This window comes from Ochotona princeps, chromosome 29 (assembly GCF_030435755.1).
Source record: "Ochotona princeps isolate mOchPri1 chromosome 29, mOchPri1.hap1, whole genome shotgun sequence".
Lineage (NCBI taxonomy): Eukaryota > Metazoa > Chordata > Mammalia > Lagomorpha > Ochotonidae > Ochotona > Ochotona princeps.
The window spans coordinates 19,875,043-19,888,767 of record NC_080860.1 but is presented as its reverse complement, the minus strand read 5'-3'; the positions used below and the strand labels follow the sequence as shown (position 1 = coordinate 19,888,767).

At 55.2% G+C, this 13,725-nt stretch overlaps 1 protein-coding gene across 1 annotated transcript in view; it reads left to right on the top strand.

The window, feature by feature from the left end:
* The window catches only part of TANGO2 (transport and golgi organization 2 homolog), a 28,801-nt gene extending 16,794 nt beyond the window's left edge, over positions 1–12,007 (top strand). Inside the window, exons 4-9 of the mRNA XM_004592078.2 lie at positions 4,314–4,433; positions 5,066–5,180; positions 6,938–7,008; positions 8,954–9,107; positions 10,097–10,207; positions 11,246–12,007. Coding sequence (XP_004592135.1) covers positions 4,314–4,433; positions 5,066–5,180; positions 6,938–7,008; positions 8,954–9,107; positions 10,097–10,207; positions 11,246–11,366 — 692 coding nt within the window. The 3' untranslated portion in view covers positions 11,367–12,007. The remainder of the gene's footprint in view (positions 1–4,313; positions 4,434–5,065; positions 5,181–6,937; positions 7,009–8,953; positions 9,108–10,096; positions 10,208–11,245) is intronic.
* Positions 12,008–13,725: the final 1,718 nt, after the last annotated feature.

The following is a 13,725-nucleotide window of genomic DNA, read 5'->3' as shown; positions in this document are numbered from 1 at the left end:
CAACAGCTGGTGCTGCGCCGATCCGAAGTCAGGAACCAGGAACCTCTTCCGGGTCTCCCACGCGGGTGCAGGGTCCCAAAGCTTTGGGCTGTCCTCTCCTGCTTTCCCAGGCCACAAGCAGGGAGCTGGATGGGAAGTGGAGCTGCTGGGATTAGAACCGGCGCCCATATGGGATCCCGGTGTGTTCAGGGTGAGGGCTTTAGCCGCTAGGCCACGCTGCCAGGCCCGAGAGAGAGATTTTTTCTTCTGCCTTTTCATTGCCCTGCAGCAGCCAGGGCTGGGCCAAGCTAAAGCCAGGACACCAGCTTTTCCGGGGGCTCCCACGTGGGTGCAAGGGGTCCAAGGGCTTTTCCAGGCACATTAGCAGAGGGCTGGGCTGGATCACAGGCGTTGCAAGCAGCAGGGAGCCTGTTGGAGCACAATGCCTACCCTGCAATGTTTCCACTGGGTCTTGAGTCCTCCTGTTCTCTGTTCCTTCCCAGGACAAGCAGTCAGCCAGTTAGCCTCTGTAAAAGAGCTACTGGTTGCTTTTTGTCTGTTTTCAGATGCACTTATTCATCTGAAAGGCAGAGTAAGGGAGAGAAATCTTCCATCTACTGGTTCACTCTCCCTCCCCTAGATGACCACAACAAGGGGCTGGGTAAAGCTCAGGCCTGGAGCTCCAAGTCTCTCCCAGGACTTTAGCAGGGAACAGAGCACCTGTGTTGGCTGTGGGGCAGCAGGTACTGGAACCAGCACATTCTTTGGGATTCTGGCATAACCAGCTACATGACAACAACGCCCCCTGCTGGCAGCTTGATTGGGATTGTATGACCCTGGTTCCTGGAGCGCTCAGTGTCACCTTAACAGTTGACAGTCTTGCAGTTTGCCTGCACAGCACCCCACTCTTTAACCAGGCCGACTCACTTCTCTCCACAGTTTTCCATGGGTTCAGTCTCTAGGTATCACCCATTCCTTTTAAAAATTTCCCTAAAATAGGGCCCGGTGGTGTGGCCTAGCGGCTAAAGTCCTCGCCTTGAACGCGCAGGGATCCCATTTGGGCACTGGTTCTAATCCCAGCTGCTTCACTTCCCATCCATCTCCCTGCCTGTGGCCTGGGAAAGCAGTCGAGGATGGTCCAAAGCCTTGGGACCCTGCACCCACATGGGAGACCCAGAAGAAACTCCTGGATCCTGGCTTCAGATTGCTACAACTCTGGCCATTGCGGCCACTTGGAGAGTGAATCATTGGCTGGAAGATCTTCCAATCTGTCTCTCCTTTTCTCTGTATGTCTGACTTTGAAAGAAAAATAAATAAATCTTTAAAGAAATGTTTATTCATTTTTTAGAGATTTATTTTTATTGGAAATGCCCTGGGATTTCCCTTACCCCTCCCCAGTTTGCTCTCCCATCACTGAGTTCCCTATGTCATTACTAGTATAGTTCTTTATTACACAGTCATATGTCCATTATTGTAGGCCTGGACAATGGCAGAGAGTCCAGCATCCTATTGTCAAGAAAGAGTAAGCAGTTTCATTGGGAGTCCATCTTTGTCTGGAAGTAGAGCTGCATACTGCATTGTATCCTCACATCTGGGTATGATAGTCTCCACTATACAGCTACTATACATCCCCTTAAATGAAAAGCCACAATACAAAATCAACAACAGGAAGAAGAAAAAGAAATAACAACACCATGAAGTTAAATGATATACTACTGAATGACTGATGTGTGTCACTGAAGAAATGAAAAAGAAAATCAAGAAACTTCTTGGGACCCAGCGGCGTGGCCTAGCGGCTAGGGTCCTCGCCTTGAACGCCCCAGGATCCCATATGGGCGCCGGTTCTGATCCCGGCAGCTCCACTTCCCATCCAGCTCCCTGCTTGTGGCCTGGGAAAGTAGGAGAGGACGGCCCAAAGACTGGAGACCTTGCACCCGCGTGGGAGACCTAGAAGAGGTTCCTGGTTCCCAGCTTCGGATTGGTGCGCACCGGCTGTTGTGGTCACTTGGGGAGTGAATCATCGGCTGGAAGAACTTCCTCTCTGTCTCTCGTCTGTGTGTATCTGACTTTCCAAAATAAATAAATAAATAAATAAATGAATCTTTAAAAAAAAAAAAGAATCTGGAATATGTCGCTCCATTCTCTTCTGGCCTGTAGAGTTTCCTGTGAGAAGTCTCCTGTGAATTTAATTGGAATTCCTTTATATGTCAGTTGATTTTTTTCTTGTACACATTTAAGGATCTTTTCCTTATGTTCTATGGAAGAGAGCTTGATTATCATGTGTCTTGGTGAAGATTGCTTTTGGTCAACGCTTTTGGGAGTTCTGTGCCCCTCCTGGATGTTGTTTCCCAATTATTTCTCTAGAGTAGGGGAATTTTTCCTTATTATTTCATTGAATACACCTTAAACGCAGCTTCTCCTTCTGCACCTCCTGGGACTCCTATAACTCTTATATTTGGCCTTTTAATAGTGTATTTCAATTCTTGAATACTTTATTTAGCCTGATCCAGCTCTGCTTCCAGCTTTTTGTTTGTTTCCCCCTGGTGACAGGAAATATCTTCTAACTGTGAGATTCTTTTTTTTTTTTTTAAGATTTTTTTTTTTAATTGGAAAGGCGGATATACAGAGAGGAGGAGAGACAGCGAGGAAGGTCTTTCATCTGATGGTTCATTCCCCAAGCGGCTGCAATGGCTGGAGCTGAGCCAGTCTGAAGCCAGGAGCCAGGAGCTTCTTTCTGGGTCTTCCTCTTCGGTGCAGGGTCCCAAAACTTTGGGCCATCCTCAACTGCTTTCCCAGGCCACGGACAGGGAGGTGGATGGGAAGCGGGACTGTCGGGATTAGATCCGGGACCATATGGGATCCCGGTGTGTTCAGAGCGAGGATTTTAACCACTACGCTATTGTGCTGGGCCCTGGGGCAGGTTTCTATGCTGTGTCACCCACAAGTCTACAATTCAATTTTATTTATTGCAGTTGGTATATGGCTTTTTTTTTTGCAGTCACTTGTGCCACTCCCTCCAGCTAGTTTCAGGTCTGGTTTCTTATGTTAGATTTCCACCATGATCTCCATAGCCCCAGCTCCTGAGTCACCAGTCTGCACCTCCTGTGGTGCTGTGCTGAGGCTGCACCCTCATCTGTATGACCTTTCTCTCTCTTCCAGTTGGAGCAGTTCCCAGGATTAGGGAGACATCAGGTGTCCTATATAGCTAGGTTGGTGGTGGTGCTGATCTTTCTGGAACCTGTCGGCTGTTAGGTCTGAGGGCTACACGGACCTATTTTGACTTGTACGATGCGGTATTATTTTCCCTGTGGGACCAGTGCAGTGCACTGAGCTGAGTGCTCATGGAGCTCAGCGCATGCGCAGCTCACTGTTGTCCCTGCAGTCTTAAATTCTTTACCACACTGTACAAAATGGCGCCACTAGTAGAGTTCTTGATCTGCTGGCAGTCAGGTCTGAGGGCTACCGGTACCTATCTTGGGTGGAACCTCTAGGATGTATGTTGTTGCAGTTCACTGAGCCAGAAAAGAGTTCACTCCCAGCTCAGTGCATGCGCAGTACTGTCCATAGCCCTTGCCTCCTCCTTAAGCAAAATGGCGCCCAATTTGGCTCTAGGGAATGTACTGGGTTGTGAAATCCGCCCTGTTCCTGCACTGTCCATCTGGGATCTGCCACTCTGTCTCTACTCCTGGTCAAATCAAACAGAGCAGTAGGACGGGCAGTTCTTTGTGTTCACCTCCTGAGCTCTCAGTGAATGTCCCTTCCCACGTGGTTGCTGGTGGAGTTTTGGCTGCCTGTGTGATTCGGATCGCCATTCGCTAAATGCCGCTAAGGTTCTGGTCACTGTAACACCACACCGTTGTGTCCACTGCTTTCCTGTGTCTATCAGTCTCCAGGGACCCCTCTGCTGTTGTTCTGTCCTCTCCTATTTCCTGGAATGTGCCCTCTCTGCTTCACACTGGCCAATAGTTCTCCGTCTGTTTAAGTGTGTCCTTGCCCTATTCCACCATCTTGATTCTCCCGGAAGTCATATTTCTAAAATCACACGTGAAGGACTTAGCTGACCTCTGCTCTTGGAGGGCATTCCCTTCCTCCTCGTGGCTTTAAGGACCTCCCTGACCTCACATGGTGTACCTGGGTGGAAACCTAGGAGATGATATGGGAGGATGAGGTTTCCCCAGAGGAGTTGGCAGTGCCCTCAACTCCTACGCTATCTGTCGGCTTGATAACAGGCATCCTTGAACTGTGTGTCTCAGGACTCTGAGGACACATGTGTGTGGGGGGGGGGCTCCCATCGTGGTGGGCGCTGTCGGTGGTAATGCTGTGGTCCATGGTAGGGCTGGACATGGAGGAAGGCAGGGAAGGCGGCACATGGCTGGGCATCAGCACACGGGGCAAGCTGGCAGCGCTTACCAACTACCTGCAGCCACGATTGGATCCGGAAGCCCGAGGCCGAGGTAGGGTGAGCTGGGGGCAGCACCCCAGGAGCGGAGGCTGGGGGCAGGGCTGAGGCTAGAGGGGGGACACCTGGGGGGCAGAGCTGATGTTGGAGGGGTTGGATCGAGATATGCAGAGATTGGACCTGATGAAGCTGAAGGGGTTGGGGGGTCCAGGTAGGGCCCTTCCTGGTTTCCTCTAGATGCTGGAGAGCAGGAGAGTGGGCATCACGTGGAAGAGAAGGGAGCGGAAGGAAGACACATGGACCTTGTTTGGAACCACCCTTCCTTGGCCCAGTTGGCCTGGGCATACTTCTCACTTGCTTGTCTGCCTCATAGCATGGTGTCCCTCCCCACCACTGCCTCCTTGCTGCCTGGTGCCAAAGGACAGCTCTGTGGGCACACACTATCTCCCATTGCAGCCTCCTTCCACCACCCACCCCACCTTCATGCTGAACTTCCCTATGGAGAAGTAAAGCTCTCAGCTGAGCTGATGGGGCATGGCTGACTCTAGGCGAGAGGCTGCGGTGGAATCCCTTCCTTCCACTCCTCCCATCAACCTTCATCCTGCCCAGGGGGCCCATGTTAGTCTTCTCACGGAGACGGGCTCTTGCTTGCTGTTACGGCCACAGGTGCCTCACCTTTGTCCGCAGGTGAACTCGTGACCCACTTTCTGACAACGGACATGGACAGCTTGTCCTACCTGAAGAAGGTCTCTGTCGAGGGCCACTTGTACAACGGCTTCAACCTCCTGGCAGCTGACTTGAGGTGGGTCACTTAGTGGCAGGGGACAGCTGCTCTCTGTCTGCTATGGCCTGGGAGCAGTTGTCACACATTGGGAAGGGATAGGGATGGGTTCCTGCAGTTGGGATCCCACTCACTTGCCAGCTGTGGTGCCTCTGGCTCCCAGCTTCTGCTCCTAGCAGGGTTTGGCAAGCATCCCACCAGCTGAACCTGCCCCAGATGTGCCAGCCCAGGCTGGGAGCAGGGCCTAGGGAGTATGTGAGGGCTGCTGGCTCCCAGTCTAGACAGCCAACATGACCCGGGGACCTTGGCAGTGGAGGGCTGACCATACTCTGTGGCCTTGGCTGGGTGTCCATTCCCTCTCAGGCAGCCCTGACCAGGAGGCACTAGAAGTGCCAGGCTCTTGGGGACAGCCACAGGAGTGGGCAGAGGCTTCGTGTTTTTTCCCAGTCAAGAGAGCACCCCTTCTCCTTCCTCCCCTGGCCCCTCATGGTACCCCAGAAATCAGCCCTCCAGAGTGTTTTTTTCAGGACAGACAGACAAAGCGGCCGGCTGCTAGGTCAGTCTGCTCTTGGGTACTGAAACCAGCCGCATGTGAAGCAAAGGGGTTTGCCCAACTCACAACTCAGGAAGCCTCAGTGAAAATGGTGATGTAAGGCTGATCTCTGCTGTGGGGGATGGCAGAGTGTGATAGGGGCACTGCATGGTGAGCCGGGAAGCAGGTGTGGAGGGGTTTCTGTGACAATCCTCTTGGGAGACCTGGTTACTCCCAGGGCCCAGCTCCGGTGACCTAAGGATACCCCACTGGTCTCCACTGTTGAAGGTTTCACTTAGCCTCCTGCTAGTGCCACTCTGGGGACCCTGTGAGCTCCCCCAAACACATGGCAGTCCTCACTTCCACCCTCATTCCCTTGATGTGGATGTGAGCCACCTGCAGCATCCCAGCAGGAGGTGCTGGTGCCAGGCGTGGCTACCCAGAACCATCTTCCCCGCTCAGCACCCTTGGCAGCCTCTGGAAGCCTGAGTTCCTCTGCTGTCTGCTCCCCCAAGCTCTGGGGTCCCCATCAGGTATCTGAACAGGCATCCACTTCTACAGCTTCTTACACCCGAAGTTCAAAAGAGGCCTCCCACCTGCAAACCAAACCTCCCGAAAGCATTGGCTTGGCCCCTTAAGAAAGCCATCAGGGGCTGTGACTAGGCAGAACACAAACCAGCTATTTGAACATGGACTGGGGACCCTGGAAGCCCAGTGGGGGCCAGGGTGAACCTTGCTTGTGAACAAGAAAGGACCTCCTGCCCCCACGCACACTCCCACTCCCGCCTCTGTATCTGGTGTCCAGCTTGAAGAGATGTCTCCCAGCTTCCAAAGTGGCCCAGGTTCTAGCAGTGTGAGTGACTGTGGTATTGAGTGACTGGATCATTGTAAATGGCACGTGAAAGTAGGAGAATGTGGTCTTTGGTCAGTCCCTCACCCCGCCCTGGTTGGGGCTGCTGCCGATAGGGGAAGGGAGCTGGTATTGGCAGGTGCAGAGCTCAGACCAGTGGCTGTCACCACGGGTGGTGTCCTCATACTCCCGCCAAGGGCATCCAGAGAGGCCAGGGGTGCTGACCGGGAGCCAGGGTCTCTATGACCCTACCCGTCAGACTCCCAACCCACCTGAAGCAAAGCTACTACACTTGGCCAGCTCTGATCTGGGGCTCTGGGACAGGGCTGGCTGGGCAGCACCAGAGGCAGGACACCCTGGGGTGCCCGTCTGACCCCCTTTCCCATCCATCCACAGCACAACAAAGGGGGATGTTGTCTGCTACTATGGCAACCGTGGGGAGCCAGAGCCCGTCGTGCTGGCACCAGGTGAGCCAGGATGGGGTGGAGGCCGCTCCTGTGCAGGGGGCATCCTTAGCATTGCATGCTGGGCTTTGTTGGCTGCTGTGTGCCTTGGAATCCGTAAGAGACTGGCCTGGGGCTCGGCAGTGTGGCCTAGTGGCTAAGGTTCTCGCCTTGATCCCATATGGCCGCTGGTTCTAATCCCGGCAGCTCCACTTCCTCTCTATCTCTCCTCCTCTCAGTACATCTGACTTTGTAATAAAAATAAAAAATAAAATCTTAAAAAAAAAAAAAAAAAAAAGAGAGACTGGCCTGGCCTAGGACACTACAAAGAGTTCCCTAGTCCCCCAGCTCCCTCTCTGCCTCCTCCCCACCGCCATCATGCCCTGTACCTGTCTGTGGTGCTGCCACCACCCAGGGTTTTCCTGGCCGGGCTCCATCTGGCACACATACACACCATACTCTAGCCCTGCACTGATTATACTGCCCTGGGCCCTCACCTCCCCCGGAGCTATGCCTCTGTCCCAGAGGTGACTCTGCTGCTGTGCCCTTCCATCTTCAGCCCTGCTCTTCCAAGCAAACTGAGCAATACAGCGTCCAGTCTCACACACGCCAACCTCGCTTTGTGAGCCACTTTAGGATGGACTCTGTCTGTTCCCAGGCATGATGCTGGGACCGAGTAAATGGGGGTGGGGTTTGGCATGGTGCTCTGAGTGCAGGACACCTCGGGACCCTGAGCCTGGATCCCCTTCCAGCCTAACATCCCCTCCCCCATTCATGCCCTTGGCTGCACCTGCTGGTGACCTTGTGGGACCCTACTCTGGTGCCCCCACGCTGGGTTTCTTAGCTTCCACAGGCTATTCTGAGTCCCAGGGCTGGGGGTGGGGGATGGTGTTAGCTCCTGCAGCACCACCCAGCCCTGGCTTCTGCGTAGCCACACCACTCAGCAGCGCCCCCGTCAGGGGCTTCCTTTGCAGTCATTTAGAGAAGTCGGAGGACGCAGATGCACCCTTCCTCCAGGGGTCAGTTGCAGGACTGAGACCCCGAGTTTCAGACCCCTGGTCCCCTCTGCACCTTGTAGGGGCAGGACACTGTGGAGTTGCCCATTGCCCATGGGATCATGAAGCCTTGTCCCCCGTGTTTTCCTTCACACACACACACACACACACACACACACACACAGTGGGCCCTGAGGCTGGAGACTTGGTTTATGGGTGCCCTGAGGGAGCCAGGACTAGGGCCAGGTCAGACTCATCTTGGGGCCTTACCTGGAGGTCTGGCAGGGCAGAGACTGGGGGTCTGTGGGCCTCCCTGGGACATTCCCCAGACCTCCAGCCCCCCTGTAAGCTGGGCCTCTGGAGACGGGGCACCCACCTGCACATCACGTCAGTGCCCCTCCCTCCCACAGCAGGCGAGACCCCCCCCCCTTTTCTTGTGAGTCTTACACCTTCTGTTTATCTGCCCTTGGGGAACCACAGTTCACAGCTGTTGCTCTGAGACCCTGGGCCGCCTGCCAGCCTAGCTGGTGAGGAGTGGCGGGTAGAGGGTTGAGATGGGGAGGGGAAGGCGGAAGGGCAGTGCTGATCATGCCATATTCCACACCCCTCGGCTATACCCTGCCTGCTCCTTCTCTGACTGCTCACCACACGAATCAGGGCCCGTTGTGGTGCTGGGTGCCCTCCTTGCACCCTCCCAGGCAGCTCTGCAGTGAGTGGGGGCAGCGCCCTGCTGAGTAGCCCTCTGCTTTCCTCCTTCCCTGATTTGCCCAGTGAGTCTTTGCTTGCCAGTTCCTTTGTAACCCATCCACCCAGGCTGGGGGCGCCCTGTCCTCCCCTCACCGCCCAGAAGCAGGGTGTCTGGGGACCAGATGGCTGGCTGGGCCAGCAGGTGAGCAGGCAGGAATGGAGCCCTGGAGTCACATAGCAGTGGGGCGGGGGGGCTCTGCATGGCCAGGCTGACCCTCTCCCTGCAGGGACCTACGGGCTAAGCAATGCACTGCTGGAGACACCGTGGCGCAAGCTGTGCTTTGGGAAGCAGCTCTTCCTGGAAGTCCTGGAGCGGAGCCAGGCACTCCCCAAGGATGCGCTAGTCGCCCAGCTCCTGGACGTGCTCAACAACGAGGAGGCGTGAGTTATGTGTGTGTGTGTGAGGGGAAGGTGGGCGGGGGTTCTTCCTGGGCTTCTGATGTCCTCTGTTTCTTCCCCTCCACACACACATACACCCAGATTCTCCCCACTGCTTGCAGAGGGCTTGGGTAGCAGTGCTTCTAGAAAGTTCCGGGAGCTTAGAAAAGCCAGGGGTATAGTAAACAGCCAGGGTCACAACAGATCTGAAGTTTATGATGCTGCCCAACTGGTATCCCCTTCAGGTGACTGTGAACTGAGGATTAGCCCATCCAGAACCTAAATGGGGGGCATGAGGGAACACGGGGCACCATCTCCCTGCTTGTACAAGCTCGGCCTTGGCTGTGGACAGCCTCAGATGCAGGACGCCAAGGTTCCTGCCACTCATCAGGGTGACCATCCTACATGCATCTTGCCGAGGTCTTCCTTGCCCCGGCCAGCGCACATCCTGCTGGACAACCAGCCCAGTGTGCACTCCAGCCCCGTCTGCTTGTTCTTCCCAGCAGTCCCTCAGAGGGACCCCCACAGCTTATCCCCTTCCTCCCCTGTTTTCTGGGTCTCTGAGCCAGCAGGTCATCTTCCAGTCTCCATTCTGGCCGGGATGCCTGACTGGGTCCACCAAGCTCCCAGTCCCCAGGGTCCCTCTGTGTCATGCTGGGCAAGCTGTGATGAACCCTGGGTGCAGTGAGTGGCATCTGGAGCCCTGGGGCCAGTTGTAGGAACTGGCACATCTCAGGGCTTGAACGGACAGATACCCGCAGGGCCCTGGGGGGAGGGCAGGGAGTGTGGATGCACTGTCTGGAACCCTAAGCACAAGAGAGATGAGAGCAGTAAGACACACAAAAAGCTTTGCCAGTCCCAGCCCTTCTCCAAGGCCCGCCACAGGTCCCTTGGAAGCACCTCGGTCATTAGGACAGCAAGCAGAGCCAGTGGTCCCTCTCCTGGCCCCACAACCCAGACACTGACAGCCACCTCCTCCTCTGTCCTTTCAGACAGCTGCCTGACCCGGCCATTGAGGACCAGGGCCGCGAGTACGTGCAGCCCATACTGAGCAAGTATGCGGCTGTGTGCGTGCGCTGCCCGAACTACAATTACGGTACCAGGTGCGATAGGGGCGGGATGAGGGTGGGCATCCTCCCAGCTTCCCAGCCGCCCCACCTCAGCCAGCTTTTGTGTGTGACTCCTGGGAAGTTCTGAAGGAAGGCGATTCACAAAAGGGGGAAAAAAAAAACACCTGACTGAGCTCCCTCCCTAATTAGAAGTTCAAGTCTAAGGTTGGGGTCGGTCCTAGGTGGGGGTATCACTGCTCAGCCCTTCCTGGGTCACCAGCTGACAGTGGTGACTGAGGCATGTGCAGGAAAGGGTGAGGCGGACACCTGGCACAGCCCTGAGGACAGGTCCCTCTGGAACCCTCAGGCTGCCCCAGGCAGGGCTAGGCTGGAGGGAGACTGCTGGTGGCAGGGCCAGCTGACCCGGCCTGGGTGGTGGGGAGGTGCAGGACCGGAAGGGAGTCTGCTAGGTGAACAAGGCCCAGGCCCCAAGGAACAAGAGCTTGGCTTCTTGGCCACGGCCACATGTCAGGGTCCCCAGCCTGCTTGTGAGGGGTAACGGGCAACTGAGGCTGATCTGCAGGGTAACAAGAGGGCAGGCTGAGGTGCTTCCATCTTTGTGTATTTCTGTGTGTGTTTTAAGATTTATTTATTTAAAGGCAGAGTTACAGAGAGAGGAAGAGGCAGAGAGACAGAGATCCTCCTTCCTCTGATTTGCTGGTTTACTCCCCAGATGGCCACAACAGCTAGGTCTGGGCCAGGCCAAAGCTGGCAGCCAGAAGCTTCTTCCAGGTCTCCCATGTGAGTGGCAGGGGCCCAGCACTTGGGCCGTCTTCTGCTGCTTTCCCAGGTGCATCAGCAGGGAGCTGGATCAGAAGTAGAGCAGCGGGACTCAAACCAGCATTCATATGGGATTCCGGTGTTGCAGCCAATGACTTTACCTGCTGTGCCACAATGCTTGCCCTGTGGGGAATGTTTCAGGGTATAGAAAAGCCACATGCCTTACTGCAGAGCCGGCCAAGACCCTGTTAGGTTTGTGGGTGCCAGGCCCAACAGGTACATGGTGAACATGGGCTCCTCACTGCCTTCCAGAACCAACACTGTCATCCTGGTGGACGCAGATGGCCACGTGACCTTCACAGAGCGCAGCATGCTGGACCAGGACCCCACTCGCTGGCAGACCAACACCCATGAGTTCACGCTGCAGAGCTAATCCCTCCCCTGGGCTAGCCCACAGGCACTGGGGAGGCACTGACCAAAGGCCCAGTGTGGACAGGAACCTTCCAGAGCCACCCTGCACTGCCACCTGTGACTTGGCCAGCAGCCCCTCAGACCAGCCGCCTCTGATGTGTGTGTATGTGTCTCCTTGCCTAGCTTGGGATCTACCCTATGCCAGTGGGGAATGACAGAGTCTGTGTGAGGTCTGGAGTTGCCCCACACGTTCAGGGAGTATGTTCCTGTGGCCAGACCTACACAGGCACACACACACATGCAAAGCACACACACAGGCTCAGACATGTACAACACATGTACATAAGCACAGGTGTGCAGACGCACATACCAAACACAACACATGTGCACATGAGCATGTACGTTCACACGCACGTGTTTGTGAGCACAGACATGCCTAGTGTGCAGGCATCTCTGTATGTGCTTGCACTCAAGGACTTACCACACAGCCACACGTGACAGGTGTCACCACAACTGCTCACACATGCTCCCAGCCAGGGTGTCTCTGCTCTGGTCCACAAACAATCGTGGGATTTCTGTTTAAACAAGGGCCTCCTCTCTCCACATCTCGGGGCACTGTGCACTTCTCTTCCCCCATGAGGACATAAGTGCTCCTTCAGAGAGAGGGAGTTGGTCAGGGTTTGGAACTGGGCACCAGCAGAACCAGGGACGCTCCACTCCTAAGATAGTGGATCCTGTGGTCCTGCACACATGTGCTGGGGCCAGCAGGTCCATCTCAGCAAGGAGACAGAGCTAGCCACCCTGCTTCTCGGCAAGTTCAACTTGATAGGAGCCATGTACTTGAATGTGAGCTTCTGGGAATAAACTCCGGGGCTGTGGTGAGTTAGTACCTTCCACGCGTCTTCCTCCAGGCGACAGTGGGAACAACTGTCCCAGCCAGATGCTTCATACCAGGCTCTCCTGAGAGTCACCTGCGCCACAATGGAAGCCTGCATGTCTGGCAATCGTCCATCTGTCCAGGCAGTAGTGGGGAGCCCCATGGGGAAGCCCTGGAGGGAGAGGCGTATGTGGTGGTCAGCCTGTTTCACTCGGCGTGGAGGGTGGAGATTAGGGCATGGTGGAAAGGTGCAGCTTGTGGGGCAAGAGGAAAATTGAGTTTGCCATTACCCCCAGGATGCCCTGGATTGGACCAAGCCCTTGCAGCTCTGATCCCTCTTGCTCTGTCCCTGCCAAGCATCAGGGGCTGAGATAGCCAGTGCTGTGGGAAATAAGCCCCCCAGACATCCCCACCCCTTACCCAACCTGCCACGGGATGAACTCCGACATCTGATGTCAGCGAAAAGTGAGGCTTTATAACGGCACAGGTGACGCCTGGAGTGGGCTTTCCTGGTGCAAGGAGTGCAAAGGATGAGTTCCTTAGAGCATCCCTAATGCACCAACCCCTCCCCCAGTCCCTTATTGGCTGAGTACTGTGAGATCACAATTCCCAGACACTGGCTTTTAACCTTTCAGGGCCACTTGGTTGTCTTTCTGGCCCCTGCCCTCCAAAAAAAAAAAAAATGTGTCTGAAGTTTGCATTTCTCAGGTATGTGTCTGTTTCATTAACATCAGGAAAGCATTTGCAAGGAGGATGTGAGGCTGAAGCCAGCTGATCTTTGCTTTTGGAGTTCACAGGTGCTCAGCAGAGGAAGGGTGCAGAAGGCGTACTGTGGTGAGGCCACAGTATTCAGTGTGTGTGGGTCCCCTTGAGGCCGAACCCAGATGTGGTGTGCGCGCATAGCCTTGGTGCTGAGTCCTAAGTTGGAGTTACACTTGTGACTTTGTATGATCTGAAGAGGAACCATTAAGTAGTCTCACACTGTGCACAGCCCCAGGCTTCCCTGGACCTGCTATAGCCAACCTCTAACTTAGCCTCATGGCAGGAACAAGGGCAGGGCCTTGCAGGGAGGGCAACCTGCCCTGGGGCTTCCCAGCCTGAGCAGGATGAGCTGCCTGGTAGCACTGAGGAGGAGGAGGGGGGTCCTCAGCCTGTCCACCTACTGCCACCAGGACTGCACCCATGGTGGAGTTCAGGAAAGTGCTTAGCCAGGTCATGATCAGCAATGCTACTCATGTCCCAGGCCTGAGGGGGCACACTGGGGTCTCACATCCATCACTGTATCCTCCCCCTGATCCCATTTCTGGCTGAATCAGGACAACAGACTCCAGCTTCTGTGGGGGAAAGGGGTATGCAACTCAGCATCAGGGTTGCCAGCATCTTCCACCTGCCTCATGTTCCTGCCAGCACCCTCTCCGGGCAGGAACAGCTCTTTTGGGGGAGCCTCCCCAGATATCTTCTGCTGGTTCTTGGAGACCAGACCTGCCTAGGGCCCTTGTCCTAC